General features: G+C 43.0%; 2 protein-coding genes across 3 annotated transcripts; one reads left to right on the top strand and one right to left on the bottom strand.

Annotated features, from left to right (window-relative positions):
- The first annotated feature begins 179 nt into the window (after positions 1–179).
- Positions 180–14,009, top strand: TARBP2 (TARBP2 subunit of RISC loading complex). Of its 2 annotated transcripts, none has more exons than XM_014071320.2 (9): positions 180–440; positions 1,979–2,148; positions 3,764–3,869; positions 5,869–5,949; positions 6,996–7,065; positions 8,426–8,543; positions 9,878–10,005; positions 11,483–11,669; positions 13,519–14,009. In XM_014071320.2, exons 1-9 carry the CDS (start codon positions 205–207, stop codon positions 13,674–13,676), a joined length of 1,254 nt encoding a protein of 417 aa, XP_013926795.2. In that variant the 5' UTR covers positions 180–204; the 3' UTR covers positions 13,677–14,009. The 2 variants fall into 2 exon arrangements, with proteins under 2 accessions (XP_013926795.2, XP_013926793.2); XM_014071318.2 differs by having other exon boundaries at positions 6,993–7,065.
- Positions 14,010–15,137: 1,128 nt separating this feature from the next.
- NPFF (neuropeptide FF-amide peptide precursor) lies at positions 15,138–19,314 on the bottom strand. Its single transcript, XM_087710506.1, has 3 exons — positions 18,883–19,314; positions 16,465–16,595; positions 15,138–15,460 (listed from the first exon to the last, which is right to left on the bottom strand). The coding sequence occupies exons 1-3, from the start codon at positions 19,159–19,161 to the stop codon at positions 15,334–15,336; spliced, it is 537 nt and encodes a 178-aa protein (XP_087566632.1). The 5' UTR covers positions 19,162–19,314; the 3' UTR covers positions 15,138–15,333.
- Between the last annotated feature and the right edge of the window lie 794 nt (positions 19,315–20,108).

The following is a 20,108-nucleotide window of genomic DNA, read 5'->3' as shown; positions in this document are numbered from 1 at the left end:
TTTTTACTTGTAATGGCATAACTATTCCTCCTCGAACCGCGCCTCCGTCCTTTGGGGTATACTTATAACGTCCATGCCCATGTTACAGCTTGGAAATTAACAACAGAACTACGACTCCCAGCGTGCACCGGAGCAACCACAATGCATTGAAGGGTATCGAGAGAGAAGCTGCAAAGTCTTACGGGATGCGTAGTCTTCTGGTCAATGTTGCCTTGTGGCGGCAGTCTTCGTGTGGACTCCAGCATCCAGGATGCGCCTCGTAGCCTTTTCGAGGCGGCCGGAGACTATCGCTTCCTCTCTCCCGGCCTTTGTGAGCCGGACTGGAGGGTGGAAGGAGTTGTGGTGGCGGCGGCGGCGGCGGGGCAGGAGGAGGGAATGAGCGAGGAGGAGGAGGCGGAGGAGCCTTGCGGGAGCCCCAGGAGCTGCGGCAGCTTCCCCTGGTGAATAACCCCGCCTCTTTGGGACCGTTGCTAGGAGACGGAAGGGGCAAGCCCCGCCCCTTACACCCCCATTCCCCCTTCCTCAAGGCCGCGTTTCGGGTTCACGTGCGACGATCCAAAGGGTCCCCGAGGCCCAACCTGCCATGATGGGTCACCGGGCTCTGGCAGTATAAGGCGTGTTTGGGGCGAGATATCCTGGGCCTTGGACAGCCAGCAGCAGCCATGCATTCGTGGAAAAAGAAACCATCTCGTTAGTTTAGTTGACAGCAACACCCCCCCCCCTCCCCAGGATGCCGCTGGATAAGGATGATGAGAACTGAAGTCCTACCTGGGCTTGGCATGGCAGGGTTAAACTTTGTTATGGCTGCTGTCCCATCTTGGGGGTGGGGGTCACGGGAGGGTCGAGTTCTGTGGGACATTCCCGATCTGCAGAAGGAAAGTTGGGGTGGGGGGAAGGGTCAGGGAAAGAATGGGACCGAGTTTTGAATTAATCATAATCTGCACTTTTTAATACACGGGACAGAGGTTTAGCTGATGTGACCATTCATTGTGTGTGCTATTCTCATGTGGCTGGTCTGGGCTTAGAAGATAAGCAGGGATGGGCCTGGAAGTTCTTGGTTGAAAGGCCACCAGGAAAGCTCACTTCCATACTTAAGAAAACAGTATAATTAAGTCCATATTTGTCACCAGGATTGAAGCTTAAACTTGAGGATATCTTCAACCTTGCTGCCTTAAAAGCAGGAATAGGACTGGATAAAAATAGAAGACTTTATTGGTCAAGTGCAATTAGACGCACAAAGAATTTGTCTCTGGTGCATAAGCTCTTAGTGTACATGCAAAACAACAAAGTAATAATACTCAGAATAACAAAATAACATTCAGAATAATTATACCAATAAGAGAAGGTAGTGTAATAGATGAGAAGGATAATAGTAATACAGCCATACATTTATGGGCAAATATACTTAGATAAATAGGTTTCTTGGACTGTGGTCCAGTTGGTTCCAAAACACTGTCTTATGTGGTATCAATGATTTCTGTGCATTAGAAATAAACGATACCTCCAGGTTTAATCAAAGCAATCATAGGGGTGTAAATTTGTGGTTTCTATTCTACTTGAATTGACTCTATTGTCATTGGATTTTTCTACAGATGAAGATGGGAAAGTTCATTTTGTAGTAAATCTTTTAATGAAGAGTTTAATCCTATTGTCATTGGGGAACTCACTATGGAAATTTAGTTGCTTCTGTCAGTGGTAAAGCTGGAGGTATTTTGGAATGGGGTTGAAAGAAAGACAATCATTCTTTGTTATAGAATAGTCTTCCTCAATCTGGTGCTCTCCGTGTATATTGAGCTACACCTTTTAACACCTCTGGTAAATTGTGTTAGCTGGGGAGTCAGAGTTGTTTCCCAACATATCTGGAAGGTATCAAGTTGGGAAAAGTTGCTGTAAAGTATGAGATCACAGCAGATACAGAAACATTGAAAACAGGCAAGAATAGCTCTAATATTCATCTCAATCTCCATGCTTCCCTCAGTATAGAGCAAATGCTGGCGTCCAATCCTGGAAAGACCCCGATCAGCCTGCTACAAGAGTATGGGACACGCATAGGCAAAACACCCGTCTATGACTTACTGAAAGCTGAAGGACAAGCACATCAGCCCAACTTCACCTTTCGTGTCACAGTTGGTGACATCAGCTGCACCGGTTAGTTGCAGTAAAGAATAAGTATACTGATGAAGCAGTTTACCTTATTTTTCATAGGTCTTTGTGAGACTAGGCTGAAGTTGCCATAGTTAAACATGAAAAGTAGGTACAGAGTAGACAAAAGCAAGGAATCTTATCTAAAAAAAATCCTTAGGGGAAGTAATTAAGAAGGAACTCGGTCATTAAGGAAACCTAGGAAAAAATGTCACCTGAATCAGACAAAAGAAATTGGGCCTGAGCACTTGGAAAATCCCTCCTCAAGTCCTGCTAACAGCTACCAGACTTCTGAATTAATAAAGCAAGGTGTCAGTTGTCCAACTAGTGAACCAAAATCAAGGAAACACTCTTGGGAGCTTTGAATTCTCAAAAGTAAAACTTTATTGGATTCACCATATTGGTATTGAAGAAACAAAACCATCTTTGGTTTCCCTGCACAATTGCTTGCCTAATTAAACAATAGCTTCCCCATTTCCCCACCCCTGGGTGATCACATTTGTCCGATTATAAGATGTCTGTTTGTTATGGGAACAGTCCGTCTCTTTGTCCAGCACCTGCAGTGTGACCTTGATGGTTTCCATGCTCTCACAATCTCCGCATACATTCTCATCATTCCATTTCCCCCTTCCCTTCCACCAGTTCATTGGCAAGTTGAGATGCATTAAACTTTGAAAGAGGCAAAGCGGTTCAATCTTGACACAATGACTTTGGAAGATTAACAGGGGTTCTGAAGCCCTTACTCCTTGAGTTATCTTTGGATCCAGACTTTTGCCCCTCTGGCGAGTGATGCCAGCCTAGTTGAGAAGGATGTGTGAGTAAGCATGGATGATATGTGCGGGCAAATGAAATAAAACGAATATAAATATTGTAACCAGTAAAAGTTTGCTGACTTTGCCTTAAATTGTGTCCCAATTCACAATATCATTTAAACTTGGGAATAATTCTTAAAAAAACACCTGCAATAATAGATCCCCCAGGTCCTCCCTGTAAAAATACAAATATCCCCTTGTGGTTAGTAGTGGATTTTTGAAGTCCAGAATTGGTAGCTCTATACTAGTGGCTCTCCAACTTCGTGATCCTTTGATCCCCCCTGAATTTTCCAATGAGTATGTGTGACTCTCCTCTGAATAAAACTAATGATTTAATTGATGTTAGGATAAAGAATAAATAGATTGCTTATAATAAAATGAGCATTTAATAAAATATGCATTTTTAATGTATCTATCACAGCAACTTTTAAACTTTGTTGTATTGCAATTGCACAGTGTGCTAGGAAAAATGAGAAAAGGAGGCTCAGAATGAGTTTTAATGCTATTAAAGTCTATTCAGTTTTGTTTTTTTTTAAAGTATGACATCCCCCAAGTTATTTGCAATTCTTCCTTGGGGTGGGTGGGGAGATTTCCTGAGCCCCAGTTTGGGAATCCCTCCTGTAATCTGTTTAACTCCTCCCTACTAAAGCTATATAGGGCTAGGCCAAGCCTAATGGAAAATATCAGGGATCCCCATGTGTGCCCCTTTGATCTCTACCACGTGGCAGGAAATGATACATGTTTCACTCTTAGAAGTTCTCATTCTGACTTTGGCTTGGTATCGGCATCTCTTTCCTTCCTGTTTTTAGGCCAAGGACCTAGCAAAAAAGCTGCAAAACATAAGGCAGCGGAAGTAGCACTCAGGCTCCTGAAGGGAGGAAACATGTTAGAGCCGACACCGCTGGATGAAGCCAGGTGAGGGACTTGCCTGCTTGGGATAGTTCTAGAGATCCCAGATGCTCTTTAAGAATTATCAGGGCATCCTCTATCTCTAGTACTGTTTATATTTTGTTCATCTCAAAAACTTAAAATTTGTGTCCAGTTTGGATAAAGATGGAGATTTTCTTACTATTGGTGATGATGGGCAGGTAAATAAGCCCCTGATATACTAATATTTAGGGATGTGGTAGCTCAGTGGCTAAGACGCTGAGCTTGTCAGTGGGAAAGGTCGGCAGTTTGGCGGTTCAAATCCCTAGCGCTGCATAATGGAGTGAGCTCCCGTTATTTGTCCCAGCTTCTGCCAACCTAGCAGTTCGAAAGCACATAAAAATGCAAGTAGAAAAATAGGAGCCACCTTTGGTGGGAATGTAACAGTGCTCCATGCGCCTTTGGTGTTTAATCATGCCAGCCACATGACCACGGAGACGTCTTCGGACAGCACTGGCTCTTCGACTTTGAAACGGAGATGACACCACCCCCTAGAGTCAGGAACAACTAGCACATATGTGCGAGGGGAACCTTTACCTTTATACTAATATTTAGGGTATATTTGAGAAAGCTATCAAAGACCAAAAGGACTGCAGAGCTTTAAAGGGTTTAAATCAGTGGTGGGTTCCGGATTCCGTTCCAACCGGTATGATTGGAAGGCCCCGGCGTCACCCACATGGACACGCGCAGCGCACTCATGCGTCATACTTGTCTGTAATGCTTAAAGAGCCGAGGTGGCGCAGTGGTTAGGGTGCAGTACTGCAGGCCACTTCAGCTGACTGTTATCTGCAGTTCGGATGTTCAAATCTCACCGGCTGAGGGTTGACTCAGCCTTCCATCCTTCCGAGGTGGGTGAAATGAGGACCCAGACTGTGGGGGCGATATGCTGACTCTGTAAACCGCTTAGAGAGGGCTGAAAGCCCTATGAAGCGGTATATAAGTCTAACTGCTATTGCTATTCCGCAAGCCTCAGCGATGCTCCAGCTGCTCAGCGGAGCATCATGCAGGCGCCGTACACGTCATCCATGTGCGCGGAAGCGCCAAAGGCTTAAAGGACAGGTAAGGAGCTTGGGTAGGTGGGTGGGCCCTCTGGAGCACCGTACCGGAATGGTACCCGGTGCTCCAGGCAGGCTCCGATAAGCCCGTACCGGGGCATACCACCTGCAACCCACCACTGGTTTAAAGGGTCTTCGTGTTCTCCCTGCCCCACAGCTGAGCAAGCCTCTAGGTTGGTTGTTCTGCCACAGTATTACAATTCTACTGGCAATACTATATTTCCATCAGTACTCTGTATTTATCCATTATTGAAAGAGAACTAGTTCTATTTTGACAAATCGGTAACCAAGTGCTGGAATTAGGCAAGGACGCAATATATTTGTTGCACTGTTGAAAGCATTAAACATTCTTTGAAAACATTTGTTTCAAATCTGCTCTCTGAACTTTTTCCATGTATGTTTCTTCACTTTGCATCACAATACTTGGCTTTTCCTGGGCCAAAGTGTAACATATTGTTGATCAAGCTCTACTGCAAGTCACATTGAGATTTCATTTTCTCAGGATGTTCTATGTGTGCTACTGAATGAACACTGAGTTTATTCAGCACATGGATCTACAGACTGCTTTTTACACTACTAGTCAGCTGAATTAACTACTGAATTAACTCAATTTCTAGGTTCACGCAATACACTGAACCACAAATGAATAGAGTGGTTGGGTTCACACAGCACATTGAACCAGACACCAGATAGAAACCTTTGTTTCAGCAGGTTGTATAAACCCGTCATTATGGGATCAGAGTAGTTTAACAGTTAGATATTAAGCAATAAAAGGAAGCTTGGATAGAGGAAATATTCTGGAAGGACAAAAGTAATAAAGTAGATTCTGTAATTCAAGTTTGGCAATCTCTGACTTCATTTCAAAAAATTTTCCCACTGTATGGATTTCTGCTACTGAACGTGCTTTAATGTTTTCACTTTGTATTTTCAAGCTCTCTTTCTCTAGAGCCCTTGGCTCTGACCACTGTTCCGGTGGCTGTGCCTGTACCCATCCTACCAGCAGCCTCTCCAAGGTAATGGGATAATTAATGAAGCGAAAACACAAAGGGTGAGCTGCCCAAACTCTTCCTGTTTCCCTAAAGCCCAGGACTTTTCTGCTAGAACAAGCTGGGTTCTCCTGTGTTGCTGGTGCTTGTTATTTCAGTTTTGTCCCTGTTGCTCTTCATAGACTCCCAACAGTCTTCCCCATTGTGTTCTTTAGAAGGTTTGGATTTCAGTTTCTTGAATTCCAAGCTAGCATGGGTTTTCTGGAGCAGAGGTTCAACTCACTTGGAAGCCTCTAGATTGGGAAGGATTGGGTAGACATAGAGGATGCAGATATATGGAACGTACCCCATTTTGTTTGCTACTCAATACTCTGAAATTAGGTAAGCAGGTCTGGTTTGCTGTTGGAAATACCAGCAAGTAGTTCTTATGTAATACACACCTGTTTATTGTGAATGAATTTTCCCCTCCAACCTAGTGTCAGAGTACTGACCCCAAACAAAAGCAGGAGCCTCAAGCCAGTTTTCAAGGGAAATCCCGTTATTTATTAGGAGTGCCATATCAGCACGGACTTAGTGAAGCCAGTTCTGACCCCACTCAGTTGGCGCCTCACCTCTGACCCTGTTTCCCCCTCCCACCAAGCTGTGTCATCAGTCCCATTCCCCAATGAAGCAATTTTGTGGGTTGTAGAAGTCACTCCCTCCGGCTGTTCCTGGTTTCTGTGGAGATGGCCTTGACTTTGGCTAGCTAGGATGTGTGTTGTTTTGACTGAGTGCAAATTCCTCAATGCAGCTGTGAGGCTCGTTTCCCCCCATCCCCCTCCCTATGGCAACTCGGGAGCCAGCTAGAGAAGCTTCACAAGTTGACACCTAGACTGATTGGCTTATGCTTTTCTTTGCAGTCAAATGTAGATCCCAGGCAAAGCTTTTCTTTCTGAAGGCCCTTCAGGCAGCTCCCTGGGAAAAAAATTACTGTGCCTTTAATTAGCAGCGTGCGAGTGAGTGTGCATGAGGTATCTGAGTTAGCAACACTTTGGGGAAGAAGAATTTTTTATTTGTCACCTTTTACTCAGAAGTTCTCCGCTGGACATAAAATCCCCAGTATCCCCACAACAGTCTGAGTGCAATCCAGTTGGGGCCTTACAGGTAAGCAGTTTTCTTGGCTGTGATGTATTTGCAACCTCGAGTACTTTCTGCTGGCAGCCTTGGTCAGCTTCCCTCAATCTGGATGCTGTCCCAGTTAGATAAAAATCATGGTAATGGAAAACGTTGGAGAACTTTTTATATTTTAAGAATAATAGAATGATATATGCAATACTTTAAGGGTTTAGCATTGTTAAATAGATTAGAACAATATAATGGAATGATGTCGTATGATCCCTATATACAGAATATTCTGTTTAAAATGTAGAAATAATAATTGGCGTTGAACTATTGATGTAAAATGATGTTGTATGTATGAATTCAATACTTAGAATGACTCGTTTAAAATTAAGGAATAATAATGACAGTTGAATAATTGATATATAATGATAGTAATGTACTTATGTTTATCTAATGAATAATTTGTGATTCGATACATAATTGTAAGAGGTGGCCATAGAAAGGATTCAGTGCTCTCAAGACCCTGATTTTTAAAAATGAGACATCAGCCAACATTTATAGGGCAGGAATAGGGAATCAACCACGAGGTCACATCCTCTCAAATAGTTCTCCAAGACTCTCAGGTGGTGGAGCAGTTTTGGAGGAAGGACCAAGAACTATTTTAGGAAAACAATCTGTCAATACGTATGGGTCTTTTGGGATCATGCTTTTTAGTCAGAAGGAACATGGGCTTTCTGCAGCTCTGGAATAAAACCAGTCACATACCCCATCTCAAAAGATGGGGTATGTGGTCAATGGTAAATTAAATCAGTTTTCCCACCCCTCATATTGTAAGTAAAACCCATTTATTGTGGCCCTAGCTTTCCAAGTTGTCTTGATCCAACCTGTAGCTATAGCAATACCACATAGGCTTATATACTGCTTCGCAGTGCTTTTACAGCCCTCTCTAAGCAGTTTAGAGTCAGCGTATTGCGCCCAACAATCTGGGTCCTCATTTTATCCACCTCGGAAGGATGGAAGGCTGAGTCAACCTTAAGCCAGTGAGATTTGAACTGCCAAACTGCTGTCAGCCGGCAGTCAGCAGAAGTAGCCTGCAGCAATACTGCATTGTAACCACTGTGCCACCAAAGCTCCTGGTGGTAACCATATTTGACCATAGCGAAGATTAGTTAATGCTAGCTTGAGTCTTCGCCCAGTTATCAGCCAAATGTATGTTAATGCAACCATTATACTAATTGATGGTTGCATTATACTATATACTCTACATACTAGAGTTTCTAAATCCAGTAATACAGTAAATACAGTTGCTTTACAAATACCAAAAGAACAATGGTGGCCAGACCTGCCACTCCTATTAAGAATCCAGAGCGGAATGTTTTTTCTAATCTGCCTCTTTCCCCAGGAACTGGTGGTGCAGAAGGGCTGGCGACTCCCAGAATACACCGTCACTCAGGAATCTGGGCCAGCACACCGCAAGGAATTCACCATGACTTGTCGTGTTGAAAGGTTTATTGAAATAGGTATACTATCATAAGATAGACGTTGTATAAAAGGGGCATAGTATCCTCCCTTCAGTGTGTCTGCAGGGTCCCATCAAACTGTAGATCATATCATGATATATATGTGTGTATATATTTGTGTGTGTGTGTGTCTGTGTATGTATGTATGTGTATGGTCTTGTTGTATTTAGGTCTTTTCCCGTGTAAGATTGAGATTGTCTTGTCAACTTTTCGGCGAAGTCCCACTTGCCATCTTCAGGCTGGTGTTTTCGGCTTCGTGCTTGTGCGAGTAAGGCGTGGTCGAAGCTTTCGTCTTTCTATAAATCTTGGTGGGGGTGTGTGGAGTGCTGGCTTTGTTGCTGTAAGTGGGTTGATTGGCTGTGTAGTTGCATCCTGATTGGTAGATGGAGTTGATATTTGTAGATTGGTCAGCTGTTTCGTATCATCCTGTGTGGCTGAGATGCTGGCTGTGTGTCTGTTATTCTTTTGTGTTGTAACGACCTGGATATCTGGTAGGCAGGAGGTATCGTCACGTAACAAAGCCAGCACTCCACACACACACACCAAGATTTATAGAAAGACGACAGCTTCGACCACGCCTTTCTCACACAAGCACGAAGCTGAAAACACCAACCTGAAGATGGCGAGTGGGACCTCACTGTAATGTTGCCAAAATAATCTCAATCTTACACAGGAAAAGACCCGAATACAACAAGACCAGCATACCTACACCCGTGAAAATCTACGAAAACATATATGTGTGTATGTGTGTATATGATGTTGCCCTTTAATGGTTAGATGGCCTAGAGCTGAATATAGAACCTTTTAACATTCATATTTTACTGTGTTTTTTACAATCTAGGTGAAATCTTAATACATATTGCAAGTCTATGTATGATATGTCATAGGCTAAATAAATAACTATCATAAGATGTTAACGAAGAATTTAAACCCACCATGATTAATCTGTTTAGTTCTTAATTCCTTTTTTATTGTGTAGATGATGTTGACTTGTTCCTTCAGGAATCCCAATGGGATTTTTGAAATCTTTTTAAAAGAGTGGGAAACCTCCCAATAACAGGTCTAAAGTGGAAGGAGGAATTGTGCCCTTATAAAACAAGATGGGGGAAATCAAAATGCAATGCACAAAAGCATCTTTCACTCACAGACACCCAATTAAAGATACAGGAATGTACAGTATAAGATCTTCCAGGGAGCTGGCTGAAAGGCCCTAAAAAACTTTATAGTCTTTATAAGCTATGGCTGTATATTCAACATTTGGGGTGAATCTAGTTTAGGATCAGTATATCAGTTCTGTTTTCAAATTGCTATTCTAACTTTCCTTTTCCCTCCAGGGAGTGGCACTTCCAAAAAACTAGCCAAACGCAACGCTGCAGCGAAGATGCTGGTTCGAATTCACAATGTTCCTCTGGATCCACGGGAGGGGAGTGAGGCTGAAATGGAAGAGGACCAATTTTCTATTGTGAGTCTTGATGTGACAATGCAAAATAGAGGGGAAAAAAGACCAAAGTCTCTCTAAATTTGGGGGGAGGGTATTTAAACTAAGAAGTCGGTTCACTGATAATCCTGCAAAAAATGCAAGGCATCTGTTACAAAAAGCAGATGTAAAACTCAGTAAACGGTAAATATTCTGCCCAAGACACATTGTGAAGTGTAAACCGACCCTGGCATTGTTAAAGATAATAGCTTGCCAGGAGCATCCTCTAGTGCAGTGTTTCTCAACCTTGGCAACTTGAAGATGTCTGGACTTCAACTCCCAGAATTCCCCAGCCAGCGAATGCTGGCTGGGGAATTCTGGGAGTTGAAGTCCAGACAGCTTCAAGTTGCCAAGGTTGAGAAACACTGCTCTAGTGGCTCTGCAAATATTTATCTCAAGGATGTAAAACTTTTTCACGACTTTGGTCGGCATTTTGGCTTGCACCAGGCCGCATTTCCAAAAATTAGATAAGAGAAAAACTAAATTGGTTATAAATGTTATTAGTAGCTTCCCAAGAATGTAATGATTTTTTTATAGATTTAGAAGGCTATCCTGCTCCTCTGAAAAATAATAATAAATAATAAAGAAGAGAAAATAAGAAGCACACACGTAGCTTGGGAAAAGACAATCCCTTGGAACAAATGAAATTGCATAAGGGACCAACCCCCCAACTTAACCCAAGGCCTGGGAGAAAAATCACAATGTCAGCCACATTAATCCCTAGAGGGATGCCGTTCCAGAGGGCAGGCACCACAACAAGAAAGCGTGGTCCCAAACACGGTAGAAATTTAATAAAGAACAAAGACAGAAAAACTAAGGATAATTGTGTAACAGCAGAAGAAAGACTACACTATATTGCCAAAAGTATTCGCTCACCTGCCTTTAATTGCATATGAACTTACTGTGACATCCCATTCCTAATCCATAGGGTTCAATATGACGTTGGTCCACCCTTTGCAGCTATAACAGCTTCAACTCTTCTGGGAAGGCTGTCCACAAGGTTTAGGAGTGTGTTTATGGGATTTTTTGACCATTCTTCCAGAAGCACATTTGTGAGGTCACACTCTGATGTTGGACAAGTTTACGTGGCCTACCACTGGCTGAGTTGCTGTCGTTCCCAAATACTTCCACGTTCTTATAATACAGCTGACAGTTGACTGTGGAATATTTAGGAGCGAGGACATTTCACGACTGGATTTGTTGCACAGGTGGCATCCTATCACAGTTCCACGCTGGAATTCACTGAGCTCCTGAGAGCGACCCATTCTTTCACAAATGTAAAAACAGTCTGCATGCCTAGGTACTTGCTTTTATACACCTGTGGCCATGGAAGTGATTGGAACACCTGATTCTGGTTATTGGATAGATGAGCGAATACTTTTGGCAATATAGTGTATTAACTACTGTATGCTGAAATCTGTGAAAGAAACAGAACCTCCGTGACATTTTTTTTCCTACTTAGATTGCAGGAACCAAACTGGATGGGATGAAAAGTCGGGGATCCGGTTGTACCTGGGATTCCCTGCGCAACTCAGTGGGAGAGAAGATTCTTCATCTGAAGAACCACCGAATCTTCAACACCGGGTTCTGCAACCTCTTGAAGGAACTCTCCGAAGAACAGAGTTTTGATATCAGTTACCTTGATATTGGTAAGGAACGAGGCAGAGATTAGAGTTAATAAAGGTTGTGTGAATTTTCTCCTCCCTCCTATGCACCGCAGGCAGTCCTCATTTAGTGACTGCTTCATTTAATGATCAGTTTTACAATGGTGATTTTACAAAGTACCTTTACAACCAATCCTTGGCTTTAGGACCTTTGCAGGTCTGTAAAATAAAGGAAAGCTGAAGTAAGATCATAAGCAGAGGAGTGGTTTCATTTACTATCTGCTTTGCTTAATGACTGAGTTGCTGGTTTCAACTGTAGACACTCAGTGAGGATGCCCTTATGTATTTGTCCATTTACAAATGCCACTTTGTGATTCCCAATTGCACAGTGAGCAACTGGATGGCTGAAAGCAAATGTAGCCAGGCAAGCTTAGAATTATCCTTTAAAGTCAGAGAGAACTTGGATCTACATGGGTCACTTCAATGTTTGGCTTCCTGAAAGAGAAATATTGACATGGAACACAAACCAGACAAGGTCAGGAATTTGGTACTGCAATGTTGGTCTGCTTTAATTTAGGTATATATTTCTTAGATGTAAAAGGAAAATATTGAAGTGATCACCAAGTCAGGCAGATTTTTGTTCGTCTATTTTGACAAGTATGTCCTGCTGTCTTTTAGGAATGACAGCATTATACTCTGGTACAATGAACTTAAGCAGGCTGCTCCTGCTTGCTTTTTAAAGGGCAGTGGTCATTATATAGTGCAGACTTTAGTTCTACAAGGATCATGTATTTTCTCTTGAGCAGAATGAAATTTTAAAATATCTAATTTAAATTCTAACTCAATCAGCAAAATTATATTACATTGTACTAAACTAATGCATCATTTCTAAAAATAGTTTCAAAACAAGAATGGAAATATGTATTTCAGTGCTACAGAAACACAGTTGACAAACCTATTCAGCCTGTTAAGGTAGGGTTTTCCCCAAACATTTAAGATTAGAATGAGTAATAGAAATGGAAAAGAAAAAATAGTTTAGTGATTAGACATTAGACAGATTAGACATTTGCCGTATTACACACATCCTGGTGTTTCATTTGGGAATAGGTTTGCCTTCCCCAGATTTCTTGATGAGAATTACAAGTCTGAGTATCTTGCAGCATGTCCATAGTAGTTAAGCCACCTGGAATTTGCAATTCATCCGTATCTAGAAGCCAACTTGTTCCCCATCCCTTCCTTAGGCCGCTTGGTAAGTACACGACTGTAGCAAAATTTTAACACTATTGTTAAATTTATACTAGATGAATCTATGAGTTCTTTTACTATCATAACTGTGTGCTAAGAAAATTTTCTGTAAAACCTTGTTTTAATTGCCAGGTTTGTAGATGTTGTTTATCTGTTGCTCTGCTTCTATTTGAAGAATATTTTCATGCCAATTAAGAATAATCAATATACAGGTAGTCCTTGACCTTTGACTACAATTGAGCCCCAAATTTCTGTTGCTAAACGATCAGTTAAGTGAGTTTTGCCCGATTTTACCTTTCTTGCCAGTTGTTGAGTGAATCACTGCAGTTGTTAAATTAGTGACGCGGTTGTTAAGTGAATCTGGTTTCCCCATTGACTTTGCTTGTCAGAGAGTCACAAAGAGCGATAACATCATTCCAAGACATTGCAGCTGTCATAAATATGAGCAAATTGCCAACCATCCAAATTTTGATTATGTGACTATCGGTATGGTCGTGTGAAAAGTGATCATGTTACTTTTTCCAGTGCTGTTGTAACTTCGAATAGTCACTAAATGAATGATTGTAAATCAAGGACTACCCGTATGAGATCAGATACAGCAGGTTGCTTTTTCTGGTTTGAGTAACAGAATGTTTTTCCCCCCTCACAGATGAGACGAGCATAAGTGGCCTCTACCAGTGCTTGGTGGAGCTATCTACACAGCCAGCCACAGTATGCCACGGCTCAGCCAATTCCCGCACTGCTGCCCGCGCTGATGCTGCCCGCAATGCACTTCAGTACCTCAAAATCATGGCTGGAGGCAAGTGAGAGGCGTGCATCGGGCAATGCTGCAGATCCATTGAGGAGGCCATTTTGTTTTCCTCTCATGAATCGACGTGACAGGAAGGCAATTTGATGGGGCTGCAAGAAAGGAGGAAGGTTGGAAGAGGTTGGCTGAACTGGAAGACTTTGAAAAAGTTGGCCGAAGTTGCAGCAGGGATGGGGTTTACGGAGCCTTGTTTCCTGAGACGCAAGGACAACCCATCTGGAGGCTATCCTGCCTCTTTGCTCACTCGGGGTCACCCTTGTTCTCCAGGACATAAGCATCGACTGATTTCTATCATGTTTGGGAGTTGCAATAAAAAAAAATGGGATTTTTAAAAAAATAAAAAGTAGTCCTATTTTATCCCCAATCCTTAAAAGAAATCAGGCATGCACATACAAAAAAGCTGTACCTCCCTCACTACATGCCATAAGCCAGAAACCTTCAGACTGTTTGAGCTATTTGTGATCTCTGCTAATTTAGATGCAGTCCTGCACACTTGAGGGTGAATTAGCATCCCATTGCCTACATGTTTAGTTTCTATCAGAAAGGGGGGGGGGGTTGAGGTTGTAAATCCCACAAGTGACCAACAGACTTTCTCCAGGCGATTGAAGTCCAGCAACTTCTGGGAAGCCAATTTGCACCATTCAGGTATGGAAAGGAATTTTGAATTGTCCCTCAAGCCTCACTCTCATGTTCAGAAAGCATTTTTCTTTTTTAAAACAAGTTTCAAACAATTTCACCCCTTTACTTAAATTTTTTAGATTGTCTTCTGTCTCCTCAAACCAATACTAGTTTTTGTAGAAATGATTTCCTCCTATATTGTGCATGTATGTGTACCTGCAAGCAGTCCCAACCCAAGGAAAGAATTTGAACAGGTAACTGGTCCCGTAAACAGCAACCATGTTTTTCTAGCTCAGCTGGAGTCAGTCTGATGCTTACAGGTGATGTTGGGCTACATATCCCTTATTCTAGGAGCTGTATTATTCAGCTACTTTGGCCGTAGGTGGTATAGGATAGGATATTAATCTTTCAGTGTAATGAATTCTATGCATTGTGCAAAACTCATTTGGGGGAGAATCTGGATTTTGCAATGTTTTAAAGACTCGCTCCCAGACAGGCGTTGCCAAAATCCACCACTACTGTGACCAACAGACTTTTTTTTAGCATTTTACAGAGGCGGAAGAGGAAGTCTCTGCATAAAAGCAGACTTCACTTACCATAGATGTATTCGCCTATGAAGGCACAGGTAATTTTCACCGTAATTCTTTTTCCAAATGTGCCATTCATTTCCCCCTTTAGAACTGAATACCCTTCCCTAACAGAAAGCACTGCAGATATTTTGAAGTACATCTCCCCTCATCCCTGTTCAATGATCCTGAAGACCAAGACTAATGAGGGTTGTAGCTGAAGAAATCAATTGCAGAGACATCTACATGACAAAAGGACTGCAGTATCCTCCAAGATGTAACAATGTTGTTTTATTATTGTTGACAACAGATAAAATGCAGGTCCTTAACAGGGATGGGCCACCCAGCTAAGGCTGAGTGACAAGACACAGAAATGAAGCAGAAAATTAAGGTGTGGCTCTCATCCAGTTTGCCAGGATCCAGGAAGCAATTACTTTTGGTGTTTATTTTTTCCGGATTGCTATTTCCCGCTTCATTTTTTCTTGCCAAAGCGTTGTGGGGCAGCCATACTCAGAAACTGAGGGGCCAGAGAATCCCAAGCCCGTGGTTTGATCCGGCCAACATTTCTCAAATTGCTGGATCTGACTTCACGGCCAAACCTATAGAAAGGATCAGAAACAGAGAGCAACGCAGAGAATACAGTGCCTGAAATGACAAACTGGGCCCTCTTTGGGGAAATCAGAGTTATATTCCCTCTGATACATCATCCTGTCTCCAGCAGTAGCTGGTCAGATGACTCCAAAAAGCTCAGAAGCAATGAATTATGGGTACCATTTGCCTCCAGGACTTGACTGAAGTGAATTGGATTACGGTTCAGGAAGTAATTAGTTCTTTTTAAAGGACAGAAAGGTGAAAAGATGAAAGGCACCCTTTGTTGGAGTTATACATGAATAGGGATGCCACCAGTAAGCCAGGAGTTGTATGTAGCAACAGCAGAGAGAAACATAAAAAACTCCGTTCTGATTTGCCCATGTTTTCCCCTGCATAGCCTGGAGGCTATGAACCAAAATTAAGTTTCATTTTGCCCAATTTCTGCTTTGCTGTTAGTTTCAAACCAGGATGTAACATAAACACAACAGAAAGTCAATCAGCAGTTTATCTCAAGCACAATTCCTGGTTTGTACAAAGGTGTAAGCCAGGAATTCAGTAAAATAAAACACCCTTGGTTAATTTTTCTCCTACAGTTGGAACTAGTACTTGACCTTAGTTCATCTAGCACACACATAAGAACAAACAAACACACACACACACACACACACAGAGTTTGGAAAGCTCTAATTGGATAGCAATTACACATTATCTCTTGTTCTCCTTTAATTATCTCTAAATTGTGAATCTGTTGCCTGATATTTACAATATATGCCATGGGAGGTTAGTGAAATCTCTGCAATTAGCGCACCATTTGAATGAAAAGCATAAGTAGCCTTGGCAGAAGAATAGCTGGATGTTCTAACACAACCACTGAAAAAATGTTTTTCAAATCAAATCCAGAAAACTGACAGAAATGAAACTTTGAAATTGCACAGAAACATGAAGTCAATGTATTTGCTCCTATTTCACCCGAATAAATAGTTCTACTTAATAAACCTGTAATCAGTCATACCTCTGTGGCTGGAATAGGAAGGAAGGACTGCGACCAGGTCTCTGCACAGCATGGAACAATGTCCGGAGAAGGACGCCCAGCAGATGGTCATCAGGTAAGCTCTGACCAGTGTGGTCCTCACCCTCTTGTGGCTGTAGGAAGAAAGCCTGGAGTTCATCAGAGTATGCAACTGGACAGAGTTTGCCCCAAGTTTAAGACATACAACAGGTCAGATGAAGACCCAAGGCAACAACAGCTCAGCAGGAACAGTATGTAGGTGTTGCATGCTGAGTGTAGCTTCAGCTTGAAGATATATGTATTGGAGAAGATCCATCCTGCACCATAACAACCTAAAGGCAGCCGCTTCCCTTTGCTTTTACTCTAGTGGCTGGATTCACACAATATGCCTAGCCAGGTTAGTTAAAAATCAAAAGCTTGCATTCATACGACATGTTAAGCTTGGTTAGTTTTAATCCTAGATTCTTTTTAGATGGGAAGTTTAATGTGTTGGGAAACCTAGATAATGAGTTAGTGTATGTACTGTGCAAACCCCCAACCTGCATTAAGTGTGTTATGCGAACCCAGCCAAATATACCTTGCCTTTAGATTTTGATCAGCCTTCTACAACCTGGCATCTTCCAGCTGTATATGTTTACAGCTCCCATTCTCCCCAGTCAGGTTAGCAATGATAGGTTTTGAGGGCATCAGATTGGGCAAGGCTGCTTCAGATGTAAATCTTTAAAAGTACATTCTGGTTTATTTTTTGTCCAGTACCTATAACGAGAAAGATTACTCTGAGTTGGATCCTGGCTATATTGTTTTTTTATTTCTCTGTTTGCGTGTTTCTTAAAATGCACAGCTAATCTGCAGCTCTTCTATTCAGCCCCCAATATGCTGTAAGTCTTTATAGACTGCCTATCAATCCTGAATTTGCAAGGACACTTTTTGGATAAACTGATGCCTCCATATCAGAATATGACAGATTATATCAAGCTGGAAATTCTCTTGCTGCAAACGTGTCCTTAGAGACACCAGGAAGCAAAGAATCTTGCTCTTCAGTCTAGTCAGCCGAAGGTGCCTATTTGATCAGCAAGACAGCTTTAAGATTGCTAAAGGGAATCTCCCCCCCATGTTCCTTTCCCAACAGTAGCCATATAACAAAAAGAACAGAATTCCTATAAAAAGACATCCTGAAGATCATATTTATCAACAGCATAACTTGTGGAAAAAAATTACATAGGAAGCTAGTTCCACAAATAGTATGGTACACCAGAAACAAGGTATATATACAGTATACTATTTATCGAGTGGTCCACCCATTAGAACACATGTCTACAATACATAGGCAAACATGGATGCTTGTTTGACGAACAGCAACATATAGGCTCTCCAACCTCCAACCGCCTTACGCCTTTTGTTGCTGGAATCATGCTTAGAAAAAAAATCTGAAAGTCTTAAATTGCACTATTCTAAATTGTATATACAGCAAGCATGGTAGTCACAAAATAAATGTGTCTTAATCCACAAATAATTCCAAGACTTTGCAGACGTTTACTGTACTCCTTTGACAGAGCTCTATAGAATTATCCCAGATCTTTATTAACACCAAAATTAATTACTACTTTCTTAAGACCACCTACTGAGTCCCGGAGCTGATAGCAGGTAAGAGGAAGAATAATAGAAGAAACTAGAAGAAATCTGGCTTAGCCACAGAGCTCGATGGATCACAAGGATGCTTCTTCGTCCTTCTTGAGGAGTTCCCAAAGGGAAATAGAAATGAGCAAAGGCTATTAGCTATAAACCTGTCACGGTTGGGCTTGTTTTTCCTCTCCTGGTCGAGCTTCGGCTAACCTTCTCACCTCCAAACTGGCAAGCTGATGCCAGGATCCCCAGCTTGTCTCGGTTGGTAGGAAAGATGCAAGTGACTGTCCCATTTGGATGGGTGTAACATAGTTCGGGGCTGCCTGGCTATAGTGATGGGTAATGGGAGTTGGCACATCTATGGCAAAGCTTTCCTCTGGTCCTCCAGTTCAGGCTACTTTCTCTCTCCTTCACCCACCTTGCAAGGTTGTGATAAAGATGAAATGTGGCGGGAGCAGGAGGGCAACTGTGCACTCTGTCTAAGCTGAAATGTCTATGGAGATTCAGTCATCCAGGTCAGGGATGGAGCTCTAAAGAAGCTTCTCGCATGAAAAGCAAAACGTCTTTTAAAAAATCCAGAAAGTCCAGTTGCCTCTTGAAAAAGCACCTTTGGGACAACCATGAGCTGGATGACTGAGAATCTCCATAGACACCCGGTGCAAAGTTTGGAGAAGGAAAGGCAGTTTTGCCGCGGACTCCCAAGCCACGTCCGCCTGCGGCTAAAACTTTCCCACGAGGAAAGGCGGGAAGCAGACGGAAGGCCGAAACAGCCGCCTGCTTCCTCGCGGGGCAACTTACCATCCAGTCTAATAACCTCTCCGGGTAGCCATTGGGTTCTTCGGCCAAGAGTTCTTGGGAGCCGAGCGCCTCCTCGAGACTCCGGACCGACCGCAGGCTGCCCGAGAGAAGCAAGGCCAGCGCTAGCAAAAGGCGGGAAGCGACCATGGTGGAGGCCCGGCTCCTCTCGCCTCTCTGCTCCCCACCCGACCTGCTTCCCCTTCTCCTGGCAGCGCCTTTATATCTCCTGCCATCCCAGACGCGGTGCGGGATTGATGACAGGGGGTGGCAGCAGCCCATGTGGTGCGGGGCCCTGCGGCAGCTTCCCGGTGACGAGCGGAGTGGGACCGCGACGGTCCCTGACAAGAGGCGAGCGCCGGTTGCCGTCTGGGGGCCGCTTGCGCGTTTATTGCGAGGATAAATCCAGCAGAATGGCTCTTTTCGGCCCTGGTGGGACGCCTCGGCTAATTGCTTGTTTACCACGCTGTGTGGTTTGCGCCGGGGAAATCGAGGCCGGCGATTGGGACGCTGATACACAAACACACACACACACACACCCATCGTCTCCTGCAGCCGCCTTGGATTGATGGGTCTACTAGAGCCCCCCCAGATACGCTTGCGTGGGACGGGGCATTTGTCAGGTTTTTCCGGCAGCCGCTTTTCAACGAGCCCCGCTTTCCCTCCGGCGTTCACGTCGGCAAAGCGCGCTTTTAATGAAAGCCATTTACAACGGCCGCCCGGGGAAGGGTGTGTATGTGTATGTGTGCGCGCGGGTAATTTGTGCCGGACTGAAGGGACATACGCCCAGCCACCTTAACACTTAACAACTGTCTCACTTAGCAACAGAAATATTACAGTCTATATATTTATTTTATTTATTTAGTTTGTCAACCTACGAGATAACAGGTAGCAGTATAAATATGGACATGAACAAGGGAAATGGGTACGAATAAATGGGGACAGTAGGACAGGGGGGGTAGGCACCCTGGTGTCCTTATGCATGTCCCCTTTACGGACCTCTTAGGAATGGGGTGAGCTCTACATTAGACAGTTTAAAGTTAAAGTTTTGGGGGTTTGGGGATGTAACAACAGAGTCAGATAAAGCATTCCAGGCATTGACCACACTGTTGCTGAAGCTGTATTTTCTGCAATCGAGTTTGGAACGGTTTACCTTGAGTTTGTATCTATTGTTTGCCCCTGTATTATTGAGGTTGAAGCTGAAGTAGTCATTGACAGGTCATTGAAGT

Source organism: Thamnophis sirtalis, unplaced genomic scaffold (assembly GCF_051295495.1).
Source record: "Thamnophis sirtalis isolate CommonGarterSnake01/CBP01778 unplaced genomic scaffold, rThaSir2_p1.2 scaffold_3, whole genome shotgun sequence".
Taxonomy (NCBI): Eukaryota; Metazoa; Chordata; class Lepidosauria; order Squamata; family Natricidae; genus Thamnophis; species Thamnophis sirtalis.
The sequence above is the reverse complement of the archived record's forward strand: the minus strand, read 5'-3'. Positions and strand labels throughout refer to the sequence as shown.